At 47.1% G+C, this 23054-nt stretch overlaps 1 protein-coding gene across 1 annotated transcript in view; it reads right to left on the reverse strand.

Moving 5' to 3' along the window:
* The window catches only part of LOC144774122 (extracellular calcium-sensing receptor-like), a 122158-nt gene that overhangs the window by 7916 nt on the left and 91188 nt on the right, over positions 1-23054 (reverse strand). Inside the window, exons 7-8 of the mRNA XM_078659146.1 lie at positions 21022-21240; positions 8443-8563 (exon numbers count right to left, since the gene is read on the reverse strand). Coding sequence (XP_078515272.1) covers positions 8443-8563; positions 21022-21240 — 340 coding nt within the window. The remainder of the gene's footprint in view (positions 1-8442; positions 8564-21021; positions 21241-23054) is intronic.

Below are 23054 nucleotides of genomic sequence, written 5' to 3' on the forward strand. Positions count from 1 at the left end.
ATCCTGATAGCAATGTTGATAGTGAACTAAGCGGCGAGTCAGTTGTTATTTGCACTCTTTGGATGGACAGGGTTACTATTATATTATTGTTTATTAAATCAAAGATATGGGTGAGAATGTGGCCTAATGGCTAGAGCAGTCGACCACGAAGCTGGGAAACCGGGTTGGAGTCTCGGCATGGACTCTCAACATCCTGTGATTCTCAGCAAATCACTTAATCTCCCCACGCCTTCCAAAATGATTGTGTCAATATGTAATGTAACTGATACCTTCTGGTTGAGATTGTGCTATATTAAACTCCAAAATAAGAAAAAGAAAAGAAAACGAAACACAGGTGAAAGGTGTATATAGTATACACCCTAAAGTCATGTATTTTAATGTCCTCTTATGTATCATAATCAACAAAGGAGGGAAATTGAAATACAAACATTTCCTATGATCACACAATTTGGTCAAGAGGGTAAGCCAGGATTGATCATATGTTTTCTATTGCCAATTTTTGCAATTTGTGCAATTCAATTCAGTCACTAGATATATGTGCTTTATCCGTGCTTCCTCCCCCGACACCATCCTGCTGGCATCACTGTGGCCCTCAGTCACACTACAGACCAAACCTCTTGGTACCTAAGAAAATATTTGTGAGTACCCATGGCTTTTACTGAGTATTTCATTCTGTAGGTGCTACCGGCAGTGCAGGGGCACCCACAACAAAGTAAAGCCCACTCGCAAGGCCACTGGACAAAGCAGCAAGCGTGCTTATTTAGTATTCAGAAACATGTGTGAAGCATGCCCCATAATGCCCTGAAAGTACTGAAATTGCGTATGTTATGTTAAATGTGGTGCCCCAGGGCAGCGACACCCCCAACGAATTACACAAGTGTTGTGGAGGACTGCAGGAAGTATAGCAGCCCTTTAGGATTGTTTATTAAATTACAGCCATTAGTGTATGGGGCATTGGAATTGTGAACCCGAGAGAAGGTTGCCTTTGATCAACACCTCTGTGAAGTAGAGCTTGTGTTCTTGAACTCTGGAGTGCAGGAAGTCTTGTGGTTGGTCCTATGACAACATTATGTGGACTGGGGACTGTGGACAGTGAAGAAAGTCACTCACCCACATGCATATGGTTGTTTGATTTGAAATTGCTTTATTGACCATATAGATAATAAAGAGTGCAATATTTACACTTAGAATAAAGGCATTTAAATATGTGATCCCCATGAGTTGTAATAGCCATACAATGTCAAATTCTAACAATAGGGTTCTGTTATTAAAGTGGTAAAACCCTTACAAAACCAGTAGGCCTGCTGTATGTCTAATGAAACCCCCTACACTATGATGTTGCTTTAGGGAGCAATGTGATTATGAGGTTCAGGACCCCTTAGTTATGAAATCGGATCTAAGGGTGTCATCAAAGGTACTTCCATCTACCTAATGTATAGGTTTCTAATACACTTCATAGTATTTAGTAGTGTGAGTGTGTGTGTGTGTGTGTGTAATAACAGTAATTTACCTTTTGAAAAGAAAAAGCACTGACTGGACAATATTGTATTGAGTGTTGCTGCATGCCAGGGAAAAGATGATTAGACCAGACCACCTCCCATCAGTAGGACTTGGAATGCATACTACAAAAATTGCGATGGCCTGAAAATTGGTAAGACCTTTCTTTATGGCCTGACCTGACATTCACCAGGGATATCTGTTAGCTATTAGAGGAGACACCTCAGGTCTTGGACTGCCTTGCTTTGCTACTGTGAGAGAAACAAATGCTACACTATGGGTGCTTGCACCCCTGTAATACAACAATTGCAAACTCACATCCTTCACAACTAATAACCAAAGCTCTTACATTTCTAAACATTTTTTTTGTACATCTAGTTACCTGTGCATGTGGAAAATTATGAGTGGGTTCCATGAAACAATCAATCAAAGAACAATAAGGTACAGCTTCGAGGTTTGAGAAAGCTCATCACTAAGGAGTCTCTTTATGAGCTGGCTTGTGTTGCTCTTGTACTATGTAATGTGTTGCAAGAACACCCACGCAACGCCCTTTGAACTCCTTCCAACGGCAGAGTAAGGCGACACAGCGATTTGCACTGCATTGCCTTACTTTAGATTTATGGAGTCATTATGGGATATGCAAGGTGGCCTTGCATGGCATCATAAATCATATCTAAGGGTTGCGTGGCTCCAGCAGCGGCTCATCCACAATGGTGGAGAAATGTCACCCCACTGCCTGGCCCAGCGCCAGCAAATGGAAAACAAAATCATGTTCTAGCATCGTTTTATTTTTCATTTGCCGGCTCTGAGCCAGCTCTGGAAGGAGGGGTGGGGCAGAGGCATGGGAGGGGGCCGGAGGAGTGCTATATTCACTTTCTATGTGTGCGTATGTGTTTGGCTGGTCGTCTCAGGCCGGCCAAAACACACATGCGCACTTTCTCCAGCCTGGCTGCATTAAACAGCCGGGCTGGAGAAACCCCACAGACTCCCTGGTCTAAGCGAAGCATCTTTCCAGCCCACTCATGCCAATGTATGCACTGCTTTGCAGCATGGGGATTGGATTGGAGTCTGTCCCCAGGGTTGCTGGGACCAGGAAGAGGAGAGGAGGCGTGACGCAAAGCAGGAGATAACAGGTGGCTTAACATAAGTTCTTTTTTTTTAACATATATTATTATTAACACCTCCCCGACCCCCACACGACCCCTCCCACATGCCCTCCACTATTTTACTGGGGCGCCACTGCATGGCTCTTGCATCATGTTGAGTGGTGCAAGAGTGACACAATTTGGCTCATAAATAGGCTCCTTAGTGCCTAGCTTCTTGAAAGCTCTAGGGTGTACCTTCCAATGTTCTTTGATTGATATTATCATAGAACCTACACACACAGAGAAGCCTTTTCATTTCTCATTGTTTTTCCCACTTTTCATGTGTTTAGTACAGCATAAATATATAAACGATTGTACAGCATATATGTAAAGTGGGAAGACAATATCAAATAATAGGTTGTATACAGGAAGAGACCCCTTCCAGTACAAAACCTATACTTCAAAAAAATGCACTATGGTGAAAGGATGTCTGCGTTTGCACATGGATTTTTAAAGTGCGCCAGTGCAGTGAGAGAGCAGAACAGCGCTACATCTTATTACATATGGTGCAGTTCTGTTCCATCCCTTTTACTTTCTGCCCTGCATTGCATGACTTCTTGATACATCTGTGGGTGGTTTGAGCTATGTTTACATGATTTTATCATGACAGCAAATTAAAAGTACTGTGCAGGGCTTTCAATTAGAAGAAAGCACAGATCATGGCTCACCTGCAGTCTAACACAAGGACAACTTCAGTCTAAAAGGAACACAAATGGAACAAGGTAAACATCCACAAAATGCCATGGTCTTGAAAGACAGCCTAGCCAGGCAATCTCAAAGTATGAAAACAAAAGCTAGCTAATGGCTGAAGTGTACTGATACAAAGCTACTATCTTTCATTACGCCCTGTTGTTATTGAACTAATTGAAGCCCCATAGGTTTTACTCTGTTAAAGCTGTCTGCAGCCAAACCTTAAATCAAATGAGCAAGTGATAAACCGACACCTGATAGACTATCTTCAGATAGGCCAATATCCAGAGGTGGGATAACACATCTTATACTTGAGGAACAAATATGCAGCAGACCTCAGAGGTAAGTATATGGTGTTGGTGATGTGTCATAGTTGTTAGATGAGTCTGTAACTCAGCATACTTAATCACCAGACTATTCATGGACACCCGTCTTGCTTAGCAGAAAACCTTACCAGTTCTGAGAGTCAAATGTCCATAGACATTACTAAAACATTGCAATTAGTAGTCACTATATGAAAAAATACAACACACTCTGACATATCCTCTGACATATCCTGCTACAGATTTCCCCCAAGAACATGAACCACTCTACCTTCAGCACTTTGGCTGAACTCATCACACATGACCTTGGAAAAGAGGCCAACAGATTGAGGATCAACCTTCACATTTCTCACCACAGATATTCTCAACCATCATCTATACATGCTGTCACTATAGCTCTGGTTTACCACCTTCCCTTTAGTAGACAATGATGTGCTGTAAATACAAATGTATATATTCACATTCAGAGTGCAACTGTTTTCTGATATCTGCTATGGGACTTTCCTGTCTTCTTGTACGACCTGACAATATGTGTATTTCATTCTTGATATGGGTCTCTATGGACACCCATGTGTATTATTGGCCTGTTTTTAGTTTGTTTCTTGATTTATCAGCTTGAACCTTGAGGTAGTCTCTTCTGTCACATAGAGTATGTTGTTGTTTGTTTTACCTATTTCTACTTTACTGATCATGTGTTTAGTGATCTGATATACTCAAGGGTCATGTTCACGCTATATAACATTATATGAATAAATACAATTAAAGCAAACTCTTCCAGGTCTGGTGGAACCTAAATAAAAGCCCAAATTAAATCATTCAAAAAGTACTAACCTTGGGCTTATCTGCGCAGACTGCGTAATGCACTGTGCAAAATGCTGTTCGCACTGATTGCACTGTGCCGGATGCTTGTCCGTACTGTTCAATCAGTGCAAATCGCATCAATCAATCAATCAATCATGCCATTTGTATAGCGCACTACTCACCCGGGAGGGTCTCAAGGCGCTTGGGGGGAGGGGTATGCTACTGCTCGAACAGCCAGGTCTTGAGTTGTTTCCTGATGGCGAGATGGTCCTGGGTCAGCCGAAGGTGGATGGGGAGGGAGTTCCAAGTCTTGGCAGCCAGGTAAGAGAAGGATCTTCCTCCGGCGGTGGCTCTTCGGATGTGTGGTACGGCTGCGAGGGCGAGGCTGGTGGACCGTAGCTGGCGGGTGGACGTGTAGAAGGTCAGGCGGTCGTTGAGGTACTTGGGGCCCAGGTCGTGGAGAGACTTGTGTGCGTGGGTGAGGAGCCGGAACGTGATCCTCTTGTCAACGGGGAGCCAGTGCAGGTTCCTCAGGTGGCTGGAGATGTGGCTGTGTCGGGGGACATCCAGGATGAGTCGGGCGGAGACGTTCTGGATGCGCTGGAGTCTTTTCTGTAGCTTGGCTGTGGTTCCGGCGTAGAGGGCGTTTCCGTAGTCAAGTCGGCTGGTGACGAGTGCCTGGGTGACAGTCTTCCTGGTCTCGGTCGGGATCCAGCGGAAGATCTTGCGAAGCATACGCAGGGTGTTGAAGCACGATAAGGAGACGGCGTTGACTTGTCTGGTCATGAGAGGGAGGGGTCCAGGATGAAGCCCAGGTTGCGTGCGTGGTCGGTTGGCTTGGGTGCGGTGCCCAGGGCTGGGGGCCACCAGGAGTCGTCCCAGGCAAAGGGCGAAGATCCCAGGATGAGGACTTCGGTCTTGTCCGAGTTCAGTTTCAGGCGGCTGTCCTTCATCCACTGGGCGACGTCTTTCATCCCTTCGTGTAGGCAGGTTCTGGCGGTGTCGGGGTCTCTGGTGAGGGAGAGGATCAGCTGGGTGTCGTCGGCGTAAGAGATGATGTTGAGGTTGTGCTGGCGTGCGATGGCTGCGAGAGGTTTCATGTAGATGTTGAAGAGGGTGGGGCTGAGTGAAGATCCTTGCGGGACGCCGCAGATGACTTCTGTGGCCTCGGAGCGAAACGGGGGGAGGCGGACTCTTTGTGTTCTTCCGGCGAGGAACGAGATGATCCACTCCAGTGCCTTCTCTTGGATACCGATGTTGCTGAGGCGCTGGACTAGGGTGCGGTGGCAGACCGTGTCGAACGCAGCGGAGAGGTCCAGGAGGATGAGGGCCACTGTTTCCCTCTTGTCGAGCAGGGTCCGGATGTCGTCGGTGGCTGCGATGAGGGCGGTCTCGGTGCTGTGGTTGGCTCTGAAGCCGGACTGCGAGGGGTCGAGGGATCCGTTCGTCTCGAGGAAGGCGGTCAGCTGTCTGGTGACGATCTTCTCGATGACTTTAGCAGGAAAAGGGAGGAGCGAGATGGGGCGGAAGTTTTTGAGATCGGTGGGGTCCGCTGTAGGTTTCTTCAGGAGGGCGCTGATCTCGGCGTGCTTCCAGCTCTCCGGGAAGGTGGCGGTGTTGAAGGAGGCGTTGATGATGTTCCGGAGTTGGGGTGCGATGGTGGAGTCGGCCTTGTTGAAGACGTGGTGTGGGCAGGGGTCGGTCGGTGATCCGGAGTGGATGGTGTTCATCGTGCGGGCTGTGTCTTCGGTGGTCACCGTGGTCCAGGTGCGAAGGGTGGCGGTGGGGGGCATTGGTTCGACGGTTGGGTGCGTGGGTGGGGCGCCGAAGCTGTTGTGGATGTCGGCGATCTTGCGGTGGAAGAACGAGGCGAGGGAGTCACAGAGGTCTTGTGACGGAGTGATGTCATTGGTGCCGGTGCTGGGGTTGGAGAACTCCTTGACGATAGTGAAGAGCGCTTTGCTGTTGTGGGCGTTGTTGTCCAGTCGTTCCTTCAGGGATTTCTTCTTGGTGGTGCGGATGAGCTGGTGGTGCTTGCGGGTAGCGTGTTTGAGGGCGGTCATGTTGTCGGTCGTCCGGTTGAGGAGCCAGGCTTTCTCGAGGGTGCGGCAGGTCTTCTTGGAGTCCTTGAGGTTGTCGGTGAACCAGGATGCCTTCTTGCTTCTGGGTCTGCTGGGAGGGTTCTTTAGTGGCGCGAGGTCGTCGGCGCAGGCGGTCAGCCACTGTGTGAAGTTGCGGGCTGCTTCGTTGGGGTCCGTTGTGTTGGCGGGTGGGCTCTGGCTGAGGGAGGTGGTGAGCTGGTCTGTGGTGATCTTGCTCCAATTCCTGTGAAGTACCTGTTGCGGGTGGTGGTGGGTCGTGGATCTTTTGAAGCTGAAGTGGACGCAGCTGTGGTCGGTCCAGTGGAGTCCGGTGGCGTGGCTGAAGGTGATGTACTTGCTGGAAGAGAAGACGGGATCAAGCGTGTGGCCGACGTAGTGGGTGGGGGTGTTGACCAGTTGCTTGAGTCCGAGGTTGGCGAGGTTTTCCAGCAGGGCGGTGGTGTTGCGGTCCTTGTTGTTCTCCAGGTGGAGGTTGAGGTCCCCGAGGAGGATGTAGTCAGTGGAGGGGAGGGCGTGCGGGCTGATGAAGTCTGTGATGTCTTCGCTGAATTGTGTGCGTGGTCCCGGGGGTCTGTAGACGAGGGTGCCTCTGAGGGTCGTCTTAGGGTCGGTGTGAATCTGGAAGTGGAGATGTTCGGCTGCGGCGAAGGAGTCGTTGGCGTCGGTCGTGATGCGGATGGTGTTCCTGTGGACGATGGCGATGCCACCTCCGGTCTGGTTGATGCGATCCCTCCTGATGATCTTGTACCCGTCCGGGATGGCGATGGCGATGTCGGGTGCAGAGGAGGCGTTCATCCAGGTTTCCGTGAGGAAGGCGACGTCTGGTGATGTAGCGTCGAGGAGGTTCCAGAGTTCCACGGCGTGTCTGTGGACGGAGCGGGTGTTGATCAGGATGCACTTGAGGTGATTGCTGCTGGTGTTTGTCTTGGCGGGTGCGGGGCAGGTTCTGAGGCAGGTGAACTTGCAGGTGCAGCAGGTGAAGGGTCCGTGGGTGCGTCTCGGGGTGACTCGGCAGCAGGCGTGGGTCCGGCCGGCATTGAGTGCGCTGAGAGTGGCGGCGTCGTAGGTCAGTCGGGTCGTCTTGCCTCGGCGGGGAGGGCCAGGGGTCCTGGCGCTGGGCGCGGGCCAGGCGCGGACGGGCGCAGACGGGCTTACCTTTGGCGCACCTTTGGCGCTCAATCGGCGCTCCCGCTGCGCGTGTCCGCTGCGCGGTCTCTCTGGGGGCGTCATAAGTAAGGAGCCGGGAGGGAGGAGCAGCTGGGTGGCGGGAGCGGGACGGCGAATGGAATCACAGGGGGGCGGGGCCGCAGGGAGGCAGCGGCGGGAAATTCCAAGAAGCAGCGGGCAGCCGGAAATTTCCAGGAGCAGCGGGAAATTCCCAGGAGCAGCGGGCAGCGAGCGAAGGAATCTGCAGGCAGGAGGCGGCAAAGGCAGGCAGGAGCGGCAGCAGTGATTGGGGCGACCAAGCCGTGTGGATCTTGCACAGTGCAAGCGGTTGTTTTCTGCCGCTCGAGTAGATTTCTCAACTCGGACTGGTAGTTTCTCATCGTGAGCAGTTGTGAGGATACGCAACCACTCACAATCAGAAACCTGACCCCCCGTGTTGAGAATCTCGCCGGGAGGTTTATTTTCCACGCTCGCGATTGGCAACTTGATGTTGCTGATGACGAACAAGGAAAAAGTCTCGCCGGGATGTCATTTTGCTCTCTTGCGGTCGCCAACTTGACATTGAGGACCGCGATCAAGCAAAAAATTACCGCTACGCGTGTTTGCACTGTGCTAAGTGCAGCGCGTAGTGCGAAGTAGCGCAAAATTCGCAAACTACGCAAGCGTAGCGTAGTACTTTGCCCAGGGTTAATAAGTACACCAGTTGCCAAAACTCACCAGGATCACTGATCTCTCCCTGTGAACAAGGGATGCACTCAAAGCAGCAAACAGGCTGTCCTTCTCTGGGAGCCCTTCTGTATCCTGGTGGGCACTTCTCGCTACAGACAGAACGTGGGATCTGCGGAAAGGAGGAAAAGACTATGTTCCTTTAATGAATCAGACCACGTAGCAGAAGTGACATCACATGACCTTTCGCAATTGATGGTATCACAGGCAGTAATAGCACCTGTCATTATTTTAGTTACATCACTGCAATTATTAAAAAACCTATAATAACCATAAAATTAGAAGACAATTGGAAATCCCTTAGATTTGTCCTTGTTAACACTAAATCAACACAAATAATAGCTTTTATGCTCACTCAACTTAGTGGTAATGATCTTATCAGCCTTAGACCACTAAAAGGCTGAATTGTCTACAAAATGATTTGAACTTATGACTTTAAATTTGAAGTAAAGTTGTCCACATCGGGACTCTTAGTCCAAATAAAGTATTTTAGCAGCAGTTCCTGTTGTCGCTTGTACTAGCTGCTTATGTAACTCTCTGGGTTAGCATATCCATTGTAGTACTCTGTGTGCATTGAGCTGATCTCAGCATGCAATGCTGCTAAAGGAAATCAGTTGCTTAATATGTTTACTGTTTGTAGGAGAGTAGGGTCTGCTATCCTATGGTCACCCCAAATTTTTGCTTTTTGCTTCACTGGTTTATGACTTAATGTGGCTGTGGGCCTGCTAATCAGACCCACAGCCTGCTGTTCTCTCTCTAAATTAATGCCAATGCACACTAGGTGCATTACGAATTGGAACTGGTTCACCTTATTGGCCCCTGTAACAGTGTACCCCAGGTACCCAGGGCATAGGTGTTTCCAAGGCCTACCAGGGGCTGCAGCATGTATTATGCCACCCTGGCTGATCACTCAGCTGGGGTAAGTCGGTGTAATCACCTCTTACTTATATATAGTATGTCTATATCTAACCTAAAATGGACACATATGTTCCTATCAGCCACTCCTATGGAAGGCCTCATCAATCCTGGAGGCAGAGTGCTTGGAAATATGTGAGATGGTGCTCTAGCATGAGCTGAGCCTGTCTGCAGCTTTCGGAACCACGTCCTTTAGCTGTTCCATGATACTGCCATACCATATACTCTTAAGTGCATTATGAACCTCGCGGTTAAATGCTATCTTTGGTTTGGCTTTATCAAAACATGTCGAGTAAGGTGTCATACAAATTGGAATACTACCCCCTCGCCAGTTCTGGCGACGGGGGTAGCATTCCACCCTGCTAGAGGGACACGACATGTACATAACAAAGTTAAACATGATCCTCAGCATTACAAAATGGATGCTGCCACCACAGACACAAGTCTGACCTCCTGCTGCTGGGAGTCCTTCCAGCGAGGGAGGCTTGGACAAAGGGTTTCCTGCCTTGGGAGGTGCTAGCACCACCCCGGACAGGGTTTTGTGTATTGGGTAGGACAGGGCTGAATAGAATGAGACATGCCTGGGGCACACAAGGTGTCCCTGTGCATTGGCCAGTCCAAACCGGTGCTGGGGCTCTCCAGCCCCAGTCTTGGCGCGAAGCTGGACAAAGGAAAGGGGGTGTAACCACCCCCTTCCTGGTCCCACCCAGAGGAGGGACCAAGCAGGTAATCCGACCCCTAGATTTGGAATAAGAGTAGGAGCTGTGTCCCAAGACTTCAGATCATGCTGAACTCGACTTGAAACTAAGAAGAAAACTGGACTTCGACATTCTGCTGCACAGAAGACTGAAGAGATCTCCCTTGTGGCCAAGGAGTGACCACCCTGTGAATACAGGCACCAACCAGCAACTCGACGTCTGCTTTGCCACTGCCTCCCGCTGGAGCCCGAGCCCAGAGCCCAACAAGACCTGGATTCCCAGACATCTCACAGCCCGATCCACAGTCCCTTAAAAGAAGAGACCCATGGAGGCATCGAGAGACGTGGGACCGGCCATCTTGAAAGACCACCGAGAAGCTGACTGCGCAGCACCTGAGGCACCTTCGATGCTGTGCTTTGGGGTTTGAGAAGCCCCACCACCAAAGAGCATTTGCACCGAAGATCAGCCCCCCAGCCTCTCCACGATCTGCGTGGGGCCTTTTTGCACTTTGCCACTCGACGCGTTATCCCGGTCACTAGCCCGTTGGCTGGTGACCATCTTGTCGATGAAATCTACAATCTACACTGCTGGTCTGGTTGCTCCAGACTGGCCCTTGCTCCTGTAAAAAGGAGCAGCCCCTCTGACCTTGCTGGTCCGAGAACTAAGCTTTCTTCACTTCCTGCGTGGCTTGCATTAGCCAAGGCCTGTTTGCTCCAATCAAGTTGCCAACACTGCCATCAGCTAGAGACTTTGTGGAACAGCTCGTGATCGACTCCTGGATGTCCTTGACCTCTTCGTATCCACGTGGCTGCGGAGACAAGCTGCACCTCATCACCTGTTTGCACCCGACATCACCTGGTTCCATCCTGGTTCCACGATAGTCACTGGCTAGTGACTTTGAACATTGTCCCCTCTGCTTTCAGGTCTTCACCTCTTCAGATCCATCCTTCGATCCACCGGAACTCTCCTCGACGACCCGCCTGCAGCATCTTCATCTCCAGTCACCATCGACCTGCGTGACGAAACCTGACACTACTTGGCACCTATGCACCCGCTTCCTGTGGGTGAGGTAACTCAGCAACGCTGGTGTTCCTACACTGGTACACACCTCTAGTGCCTAGATCTAAAGTTTTGTCCTTCTAGGTCAGTCGGAAGGTTCCTAAAACACTAACTTTGTAACTTTTACGCACCATTGACATTGCATTGGTGCATGCGTGTGCTTTAAGCGCTGCACCCGAGTACCGCGGGCCTTTCCCGACTACTTCACTGTTAGTCCCGAACAGCTCCAGCGATTCCCCAGGCCCTAGGCCTATTTCCTTTCCCATTGGTGGTTCTTATACCACTATTTTAGTATATGGTTTAAGTGGCCCCTAGGACTCATCCATATTGTGCAACTTCTGTATATTTAAACTGTGTTTTGTTTTAACGCATTTGCTTCTGTGCTCCTAAAGAGTATAGGAGATATTTGTAGTAAATAAATATATATATATTTTCAATATATATCTGTGTGGTGTCCTTTCATTTGGTATTCAAGGGGATTGTGTATGGTAAAACAGCTTGCTTCACATGCCTTTACAGAGTTTAGCCTGACTGCTTTGTCCACGCTACTAGGATAGCTGGTCTATAAGGTTGACTTACAACCAATGATCATAAGGGTTGCTTTGCATGGTACAAGGTGATCACTAGAACTAGTGAGCATCATATAACAGGCCAACTTCTCACATTGGTGAGCAGCGGTTGGGATTTGAGCTTGCTGTTGTTTTACCATTACAATCTTTGAGAGTATCATTTGAAAGATCATACAGGTACCTGTTAGGTACATATAGAACAAGACTAGTATACTTAAGTTCTACTGAACTTAGTTGTTGCAGAGGATAGGGAGTAGCACACCCTGCCTACAACCCCTAGATAGGTTTAGTAGGTAAACACCAGTGTAGGTAGATTGCAACATATCCACCCACACTAGAGCAATGTCTGGAGCAGAGGGGTCCACTGGATCTGTCCCTGTTGAGAGTGACCCTCCAAGGGCACCAATCAAATTTGCTATGTTAAACTTTAAAGAAATGAGGCAGCTGTGTACCTTAAGAGGTCTCAAGACGGGTCCCACCCCTACTACAGCACACCTCAGAGAGCTTTTAGACCAGTCTGAAACTCTAAAGACCTCCCATCCTAACCCCAAAGGGCCTGGAGGAGGAGGCTCTCCCTCTGAAGATGATAACACTGATGCCCCTGTCCCTGTCATCCAGATAGATGAGGAAAAACCAGACCACTGGAGATACTCAGCCTGAGGATGAGGAGGAGGAAGGAGGAGGAAGAAGAAAGTGATTCTGATGATGGTAGAAATAGCCAGGTGCTAGTCAGCAGGCTTAACCAGGCTCACTTAAGCCTATTTTGGACTGAAAGTGGGTCTAACCCATTCAGACCCCCAAGTGGACTTAACAGGAGCAAAGGAGGAGGAGGAATCACTCAAGTGAATCCAACACCTCCCAAGCTTCTAGAGGTTCTCATGGTCACTCCAGGAGGGGGTTGACTAGCCCTCAGAGAAGGGAACATGAGGCCAAAACGAGAGAGGCTGAGCTTAGGATCCAGAAGCAAGAACTAGAAGTTGCCCTGGCCAAAGACAAACTTGCTAGAGCAAGGCAGCCTATAGAGAGTGGATTAGGATCCATTGGTGGCAGCACTATCCCTAAGGATAAAGACAGGTCCTATGACAATAGAAACATGAGTAAGATTGTGCCCCCCTACAAAGCTGGGGATGATATCCACAAATGGATGACTACACTTGAGAGAGCCTGCAGAGTACAGCAGATCCCTCAAGAGCAATGGGCAGCAATCTTGTGGCTCTCCTTTGAAGGTAGAGGCCGAGACAGACTCCTCACAGTTAGTGATGGGGATTCTAGAAACTACCTGGTCCTGAAGAGTGCTCTGATAGATGGGTTAGGCTTAACCACTGAACAGTACAGGTTAATGTTCAGAGAGACCCAGAAGACAGAGACTCAGGACTGGTCTGAATTTGTTGAATGTGCCACTAAGGCTCTGGAGGGCTGGTTGCTGGGAAGTAAGGTTACAGACTATGAAGGATTGTACAATTTGCTTATGAGAGAACACATTTTAAATAATTGTCAGAACCAGCAGTTGCATCAACATTTGGTTGACTCAGATCTGACCTCTCCCAAAGAATTGGGAAAGAGGGAAGACAAATGGGTTAGAACCAGAGTTAAGCAAAAGAACCAGAACCAGAACCAGGGTGGTGACCAAAAGAAAACAGACCAGAAGGGTGGGGAGCAGAAAGCTAAAGACCAGAAGTCTTCAACAGGGTCCCAAACTAATAATGAGGGTGGGTCCCAAACTTCCAAGAAGAAGAAGAAGAAAGAAGGTCAAAGAAAACCCTGGTGTAGTACTTGTAAAAACACCTGTCACTGGACCAGTGAGTGTAAAAAGGGTGGAGCCCCCAACACTGCAGCCCCTAAGGCACCTGCACCGAATAGTACAGTCAGCAGTGTTGGTCCACAAACTAAAAGGGGGTAGTAGGTATCACCTTGGGAACTGAGGGAGAGTCTGGCCTAGTCAGAACCCCTACACAGGCTGTTCTGATTTGTGATGTGGAAATAGATTTGTCCACTACTGTCAGCCCCAGTAATCTGGGCAAGTACAGGCAGACGCCTTTGATTAATGAAAAAGTGGCTCAAGCATACAGGGACACATGTGCCAGTGTCACTATGGTGACACCTAACTTTGTGGGCCCTGGACAATACATACCAGGTGATAATTACCTGGTGACCAATGCCAGCAATGTCACTACGACACATAGTTTGGCAATTGTTAATTTCTCCTGGGGAGGGGTAACTGGCCTAAAAAGAGTTGTGGTTAGTGCAGATCTCCCAGTTGAATGTTTGTTGGGCAATGACCTGGAGAGCTCTCTATGGTCAGAAGTTGAGTACAGGACTCATGCAGAGATGTTAGGGATATCATCACATGTCCTTGCTGTGACCAGGTCACAGGCCAAAAAGTGCCTCTCTGAACCTCAGGTCTTGGATCCTGGAACAATGGACCAAGCACCTTCCAAGAAGAAGAACAGGAGGGAAAAGGCTGTGCCTTCCCAACTGCCCACAAGTGAGGATCAGCCTTCACAGGAAGATGACCTAGAGACCCCTGAAGGAACTGTCCCTGCACAGCTTGAACCTGATCAGGTTGAGTTTCTGGGGACAGGGGGACCTTCTAGGGCAGACTTGGGGCAGGCTCAGTTAACCTGTCCTTCTCTTGAACCCCTCAGACAGCAGGTGGCTGCTGAGGCTGCAGGGAATGCTCAAGGTGCCCATAAAGTGTATTGGGATGAAGGGCTCCTATATTCAGAGGGTAGAGACCCCAAGCCTGGTACAACCAGGAGGTTGGTTATTGCAGAAATATTTCTGATTACTGGCAATATTCATAAAGCTTACATTCATGTATTGCGCTCATCAGGATCTGCCTTGTTAACACAATTGTGAAACTGTTTATATTTTGGGTAAAAGAGGTATTCCTCTATTTCAGAACTGAGTGGCAAAGAACATTGGGGCTGATTATGATGGCAGGCGGACTGCCATCAACAGGCTGTCAGTGGTGGTTTGACTGCCAACAACCCCTCTGTCCGGCCGCCGGATTAACATAATGGAGGTTGAACCCACAATCGTCAGGGGAAAGACCGCTGCCTCTGCCATGATCAGTGATCCAGACAGGGGGGTGGTCGGATTCGTAGTCCGGGATGACAGCAGTGTGGAGGCAGGCATCCAAGTCAGGATTACAATATCCCTTTTGACGGCCTTTCATGGTAGGAAGACTACCATGAAAAGGTTGCCAGAAGTGAAATTTGGGTGCCCACAACAGGGCCACCGTCCATCATGGGCCACTTTAAACGGTCCCTGGGGGCACATGTAGTTCCCCCACTTACCTCTGGAGGAAGAGGCAGCAGTAATGCCGTGGACTGCCTCAGCCTGCCTAACACAACATTGTGCCTCATTGTGGGGTGCTATAACTGAGCACCCATGCATTATTTTGTAGGCACATGGAGATTAAGGGATGTGATCAGAATCACAGGTTAAACCAACGCTGGGTCTCAAGGCTCCCCTGTTCCAAAATTGTCAGCTCTGCTGTTGCTTGCTGCATTGGATTTGAAATCTGATCAAGCCCTGCAAGGGCTGTTTGATAATGTAACTCTCTTCCTTATTGATACAAACTCATTTATAAATGCATGCATAATCATCACAGTGGGAACTCCTTTGTTGTTGACCAGATAATGACAGGTAATCTAAAGATAAGACTCACCAGGAGTAGTAGTTCTGTTGAACCATCACAAATTCCATGAGTGCTGCCCCTTCATGGCCTGTGGCTCACTGCTCCTCAGCCTGTCAAGTACATGGCAGCTTCATGGAGAACATGAAGGGACTGTGGGTCCAGCATTGTGTTATAAGGGCAGGCAGAGCATGGATTTGACTTTCTCAATCACTGCTCTGCTCTACTCTACTCTGACACCATGCTATCCAGGATCTAAGGGAGGCCAGTTGGGTAGGAAGTGGAACAGTTGGAGCACGCGGATGGGTAGCTTGCCTTTAGCTCTCCCTTACCAAGGCCACACATTGTTTCACTTTGTCCTGTGTGAGCGTGCGACTGGAGATTCTGGGTGGGTCTATGTCTGGACACAGGTTCCATCTTTGAATTTCCAAATGGCTGAGGTGAGCACCAGTAAACTCCACCTTGCAGGGAAGTACAGAGTTTTGCTGAACTCCACGGTCTAAGCAGAGTGTGGAGTTGCAAAACTACAGGAACCGTGCAAAGAGACTTTACTGCACAGGTCTAGTAAAAACACACACACACGTCTGGTAATACCTATTACTAAAGTCTGGCCCCTCACATTAGAAACTCTTGTAAGACAAAAAAGGCAGAGTACAGCAGCTAACTACCAATCCAAGGCATGAATAATCAAAATCAATTAGCAGGCTAGCCTTCAAATAGATTAACATTCGAATTTACTTCCCAATAGGAGGGTACTCAGACAAAGTTAGACCCCACAGTTTCATTCCATTCATCACTCTACAAACGTAAGAAATTCTATCAATGGGCATTCCTGCCACCAAAGAATGGCCTGCGACGATTGCAACCTATAGCAATTAACAGTTCTATAGATCAGACCCTTTCTAAACAATTCAGACCACAGCATTGAATATTACAGCCTTTTTTACCTCCACAGATTGAGATCCATCTCCAGGCACCAGCAACTCAAACATTCAAGGTACTCCTGTAACTTTTTCTGCCACCATGTGCACAACACATATTGAGGAGCTCTGCAGGCTCGTCTGAAATATCCTCAAATTCTCTGGATCTCTTGAAATTCTGTGGACATAAATGTTCATCACAAATTACTCTACCAATGGATGATCCTCCAACACCTACCACTATTCCTATTGATGTCTGAATCATTCCGGGTTCCTCCATAACCAATTCCAGAACTAATAGAAACCATGCCTGACCTATCCCAAAAAAGTTTTATAAATACAGCTCAACAACCCTCTCCCTTACCGGAAACAACAACCTCTGATTCTTCACAATTGGGGAAAAAGCTTATCCCCTTACACCCTTTCAACTTTGAGTGTATGCTTTCACTGCTAATGCACCCGCTAACCTGTAGGACCAACTAAACTTCTTCTCCGATTGGAAAGTTTAACAAGGAAGAGGTCCAACTTGAATGTAAAGTACCACAGACTCTGAATTTCCAAGAAACGCTCCCTTTTCAACTTACTATTGCAGTAATGCATCAAATAACAAGAATTCCAATCCTTGATTACATTGTCTACCTCTGCTAGGTATTCTATTCGGAAATCTACTATGTGCTCTAGGCACAATTACCAGATATCAATATCTTGGCAAAGCATAATGATTTTAGTGGAACTCACAAACTTTTATTACACAAACTGTTAGATTGCAGCTGTCACAGAAGACCAACATTCTTTCAAGTACAGTCTATGGATATATGAAGGTCATCTGCATCAGAAACACCACATAATGGACAATTACAACCTGGCAGGCACTTCCCTTCAGTTTAAAAAGGTATAACACAGAATATTTGTGATGCAAAATTGCTGACCCACAAATTAGCATTCTTCTGTGATTTATACTTCTTATCAATAATCTGTAAAAAATTGCTTCTTTGATGATATAACTGCACAGTTTATCTGACTGTTTCACAGCCAGACAGTCCAATATCTCTTCAAGGTTATCTAGGAATATTGAGTATTACTCCTAGATTTTAACCTTCTCATTCATTTGTTTCATTAATCTGTTCACATTAATCAGAAGCTTGATCTTGTTGTATTCTTAAAAAAATATTTAGCTCTTTGCTATATTACTCATCCTCACTTTTGAGATAGGCTTTCTCCACCATCTCAAAGAATTGTGCAAGGGGTCCCAGGGCATGAAATTAATAAAATGAAAATGCATTTTATAAAGTGCTTCCTTGCCCCTAGGCACCCTGGAACTAGTCCAACAACAGAGGGATGAAGAAAACAAGAAGGCAACCTAAATATGGATCTTCAAATTAAAGAGCAAGTTTAAGATTATTTAAGTGATGTGACAATGCATTCCAGCATTTGGTTGTCCCATACATAAAGCTTCTTTTGCCGCACCAGACTCTTTCTTACTAGGGAACGCTAAGATTGAAAGTTAGTGAGGATCGCAATGGCCTAGGAGAAACTGACCAGAAGAATTTATTTTTTAAATAGTTTTGTCCCACAGCACCCAGAGCTTTGAAGGCAATACACGAAACCTTGAAATTGATATGCGTGTGTAGTGGCAACCAGTGAAGATGTAAGTCAAAAGAGTGTGCAGTTCCTGAGGGGAGAGGGGGAGTGAACAGGTCTCTTATGGATTGCCCTCACATACCCCGAAGGATGTCATGCTTCATCATTGGGCTCTGCTCCTCATCAGGCCGGTGCTGCAATGCCCGACAGGCTCCCACGAAGGGTTAAGAAGCTTATATACGCGTTCTCATGAAATTTATCAACACACAAAAGTCAGCCATAAGATAACATTCCTAAAGAACAAAACAAACATTAAATATTCTACTTAAAAATAATTATTATATAAATTAAAGGATACTAATCTCTGCTGAGCAGCAAACAAAAGTGGAAGAGTGTGAAAAACAGGATCCCATTACAGGACTGTAGTGTTCTATTTCTCATTAGTACATTTTAATGTCGAGAAGACAATAGGCTTATAATGGCCGGTAATGGCCAATGTTTAACGAAGTCCTTACAGAGCCAAAGGGGATTTCAACCCCCTTGGGCTCCGTGAGGCCTTTGTTTTGACTAATTCGAGCATTCAGCCCTATAGGGGCGGAATGTTCTAATAGCCTTATAGTCCTCCATAGCACGTTCTTCCGGACATTAAAGGCCCGCTCCCGCTGAGGCCTTTGATGGCCATGGAGCCCACTATGGTGAGCTCTAAGGCTATATTTGAACATTAGAATGTTGAGAGCTCCTTTGAAGACAATGCAGGGGCCCAAGGCCTATAATGGCGGGTAGAAGCCTGGAGCCCCAACAACCCAATGTTTGTCTTCATGTTTCTCCCTGTTTAATTTAGAACATTCTACCCTTAGTGGGTGCAATGTTCTAATAGCCTATTAGCCCTTGTTCCTTCAGCTATACCGGTTGTTAAATTCTCTCTCCCTCATTATAGGCCATTGCCTTCAACTCAGGCTTATAACTCAGCATTAAAGCATTTAACAACCCATAAAGCCCTCAACAGTGGTCTATATTGTGAGCTCATTCAAAGCTCCAGAATTCTAAATCTTCTTTTAAGTACTGCAGAGTACCGAATTAAATAAGTTATGCATAATGTTACCCTCTTGTCTTGTCAAAGATGCAAATTGTCAGCTAGTGTTCAGTACCAGCATTTTCATAGTTTACTCCTTTGTACAGTTAATCCTATTCTTGCCTTATGCTTCCACGGCAAACTCTTTCTTCTGGTATTTCTTAAATGTACCTTTAAATCTTATGCACAGTAAACTTGTAGTCTGTCTTTCAACATTAGGCATCTATGCATACTTGAAGTTAAGGGTATTATATGCCATATTTTTTATTTTGTATACTTTTGAATGCTTTGTAGGCATCAAGGGCCAAAGGACTGACTTGTGTTTAATAAAAGTGACCTCTCTCAATATTATGTTTTTGACTTAACTGAATATATTTCACAGTATTTGACTTCCTTTGATCAAATGTTATTTATTATGTGCAAATATGTATTTAAGGTTTGCTACTTCATCTCAAGACCACATTGTTCTTGAACTGTGCCACAGAGGCCCTAAGCCTTAGGACAGTCCAATGAAAACTAACAAGGAGCAGCAAGGCAAAGAGAAAGAAACATTAAGGGGCAGATTCCGATTGGGTCGGGAAGCACTCTGACCGAGCCGGATCCGGAGTGTTTTCTGACCGAGCCGGAGTCCTGCAGTCCGACCGAGCGAGTACGATGCCGCTGTATGCTGCCGGACTCGGTTCGGTCAGACTCCCATAGAAGTCAATGGGAGCCAGTTGTACGACACGTATATGGGCTCCCACTGACTGAATGGGTATGTCTTGCTCAAGGGCGCCCCCTACAGTGGGTACGCATCGGTGTTATCCGCACCATACATGCCTGTGTTGGGGAGACCCTTTGGTCTCCCCCTGTGTCCGAGTCATAGGGCTGTGGGTGACAGGGGGTCCGACGCGGACTCCCAAAGGCAACTTCCCGGACGTTTTGCGAGCCTGACACTTCGGCTCACACTGGCTGTTTGACGCATGCATTATACTGGCTCGGTCATAAATTGCATACATTGCATGGCACGGTCAGCTAATGACCGAGACGTACAGATCCGTTCGGACCCGGAAACAACTTAGTCGGTGATTTTCACGTAGCTCGCATCGTACTGGCTGGGTCGCACATCTGTACGAGTCGGGCGGCAAACACACATACAGGTCGTAGTTTTTCCAGCCGGATCACGTTCGATGCCCTTCCGACCCGGACCGAAACCAGCCCCTAAGTAGTGTAAATAGACAGGTGCTAAACTTCTTGAGATTGTCTACCCTGAGTATGTGTAGAAGAGCAGGAGTAATTATGACAATCCACAACAAACACATTTTCATCGCTACTCCTGGGATTACTGAGAGTCTAATCAAGATAGGACGTCTGCATAAAGTGTAGGCGTATGTTTATCACTTTCCTCTGACAATAGACTTAGGGGCATATTTATGAAGGTTTAGTATCACCCGTGTGCCTCGCACAGGGAGCAAGGTGGATGCAAAGCCTAAGTCAGATTTATCAAGCCTCCTTGCACGGTCCTGCATGGCTTGATAAATCCAGAGTAATGTGAAAATCATTACATTGCATTACTCTTCCATAGGAAAGTGATCCATGGGTGGAGCATGGGCATATTCCCAGATTCACCAACAATTGCTGGTCCACCAGGGAATGCGTCCAAGTTCTACACTTCCCCAGTGTTGGCGTAACAAGGAGAAATATCTTTATTCTGCAGCACAGATAGAGAGAGGAAAGAGCCCCAGAGTTGCCCCTTCCTATTCTAAAAACAATGTCATCTGCGATGCAGCTACCCTTGTACCATGGCACAAGGGTACCTGCATTGGCTCTAGGCAGCTAAAAGGGTACACGCATAAGGAAATGACAGGAGTATACCGTATCATGTCAAATATGGAATATTCCTGCTCTTTCCCTCTCATGCAGCACAGCAAGGTGGCTTCTGTGCTGCACGAAAGCTTCAAAAATATGCCCCTTAGTTCATGATGCCATGCCAGTGGATGGTCCTGATCATTGCACTTTTTATAAATACACATCTTTGTAGCTTTGTGATATCTCCCAATTGCTCATGTACATTGTTGTACAGACATAGCGACATGTTATACAAAAATACATACTTGTTTTCAATATGCCCCCTCACCTGGTTGTCTTCAGCCCATAATATGCTCGTTGTGTTGACCTGCACTTCTTCGCCTTTTTGGGAGTCGTAGCTGCCCACTTTTACCAGCCGGATGTCGCCATTGCTGAGTATCTGAATGTTGAGGATGTCGTAAGCGCTAAGGGCATCGCCATTCATATCGAAATATAGGTCGGCACCGATGTTAAGTGTCACATTGACTTTTCTCACATAGTGGAGAACCTAAGAGATTGGAGCATACAAATTGTCTTTCATCACTTGCATTGGAGGAGAGGTATCGATTCAGGATCATTTACAACTGATCATAATTATATTATGGACCTCAATGGGGAGCGATAGGCTGTTATTGATAATACCTTGTTTTAATATGTTCTCCACAGGCTTGATATTTTATTTACTTTACTTCGGCATTTCAAGGTCATGCAATATTCCAAAGAATGAATGCTCCCCCTTTTTTCGCAGTCTTGCTACAGACATCTTCAAGCTGCCTGCTACATTCAATAATTTAAATAAACTTAGAATGGGCATTGCGTCAGCGCCTTGCTCAGGACTGATTCGCTTTCCTGTGAATCGGAGTGAGCTGCTGATGGATTTCCTCCCTTTTCTAGAGTAGATCATTTCTGCGTTTGCATTGTTTCTGAGTGGGTGAGTTGGATACTTCCACTGTTAACATGAGGTAACTATCATTTAACATGCAGGGCCATTCCTCAATCTACTTCACCAGGTTTTGGAAATTATACTGGAAAGGTCACACCCTTTAGGCTCATCATCTACCTTCCCAAAAGACAGAGCCGGAGGGCAAAGACAGCATGCATGCAGCAGCTTTTTCTCTTTCAAATGTAACCTAAATGTGCTAGCCAGTAAGGTCAAGTCATGTGAGTTGGCCATGGGCCCTAATGGAAGCTGGAAACTTGGCCTCCCTGACCCCTTGTTTGGGTAGGAAAAGCCGTGGTCTTTGGATTGAAGTTGGCCCCTCAGTCCTTTGAGCCCCAATGCCACTTTACCTGCTGCACCACAGATATCTATGCTCTCGGGCTTGCCGGACTAACCCTGTTGTACACTCTCTCATAGTGGTACTGACTGCAACAGGTTCTGTTTTAAGTATTCGCCTCACTCTGCCTCAAACTAGTGCCTACCTCTTGCTCTTCCCTTGCCCCTAAGCAGCAATTACAATAATGATGTGATGATAGGGCAAGATCTTAATCCTTGTAACCTTTACAAAGAATTGGCATATGGCAGCGCCACAAGTCAGTTTGCTGTGCTCCCCTTTTCCAATTCAAAATGACAGGGATGCACCAAATTTATAAGACACTGTGCAATCCTGTCCTTTCAGCCAGCACATGTGCACAATCTGCAGCTGAGCCCCAAAGCAGGCACCCTTGCACCATGGTTTACAGGTGTCTAAGTTGTTGGTATAATTGTTTTTCCTGCAGAAAGGGGCAGTTTCCTGCAGGAAAAAAATCACAAGAGGTGTTTTTCTCATTCTATGTGTGCTGCAGAAGGTAACACATGTGGAAAGTAAAAAAAAAACAAAGAGAAATGTAAACAGTTCTCCTCATTATGGCTGCTCTGGGAGGTGTAAGGTTTTGGTGCTGGCTCATGTTTAGGTGATGTTGTAAATTTGTGTCAGCGTCATAATCCACGCGTGTTGAGCAGGAACACCCACAGCACCACCCATGGAGTCCTCCTTTATATACAGTAAGGCAAGGCAGCATTTCACACTGCCTTCCCTTACTCCATATCTAGGAGACCATGCAAAGCTATGCATGGTGGGATTGCGTCGCCTCATGGATATGATTTAGAGGCCTGCCTTACAAGCAAGAATATTTTTTGACAGAGGTAGCCCTTCCTGCCCAAAAACAATCCTTAGAGACATTTTCCTATTTGTGTGTGTGCAACAGAATACAGAGCACAAGAAAAGAGAAAATAAAAAGGAGGAATACATATAGTTCTCCTTGTTATACTCGTGGTGGAAGGCGTAGCATTTTGACGCATTCCCAGTTCTACTTGCTTTAGTAAAACTGGGAATGCGCCAA

Source organism: Lissotriton helveticus, chromosome 8 (assembly GCF_964261635.1).
Source record: "Lissotriton helveticus chromosome 8, aLisHel1.1, whole genome shotgun sequence".
Taxonomy (NCBI): Eukaryota; Metazoa; Chordata; class Amphibia; order Caudata; family Salamandridae; genus Lissotriton; species Lissotriton helveticus.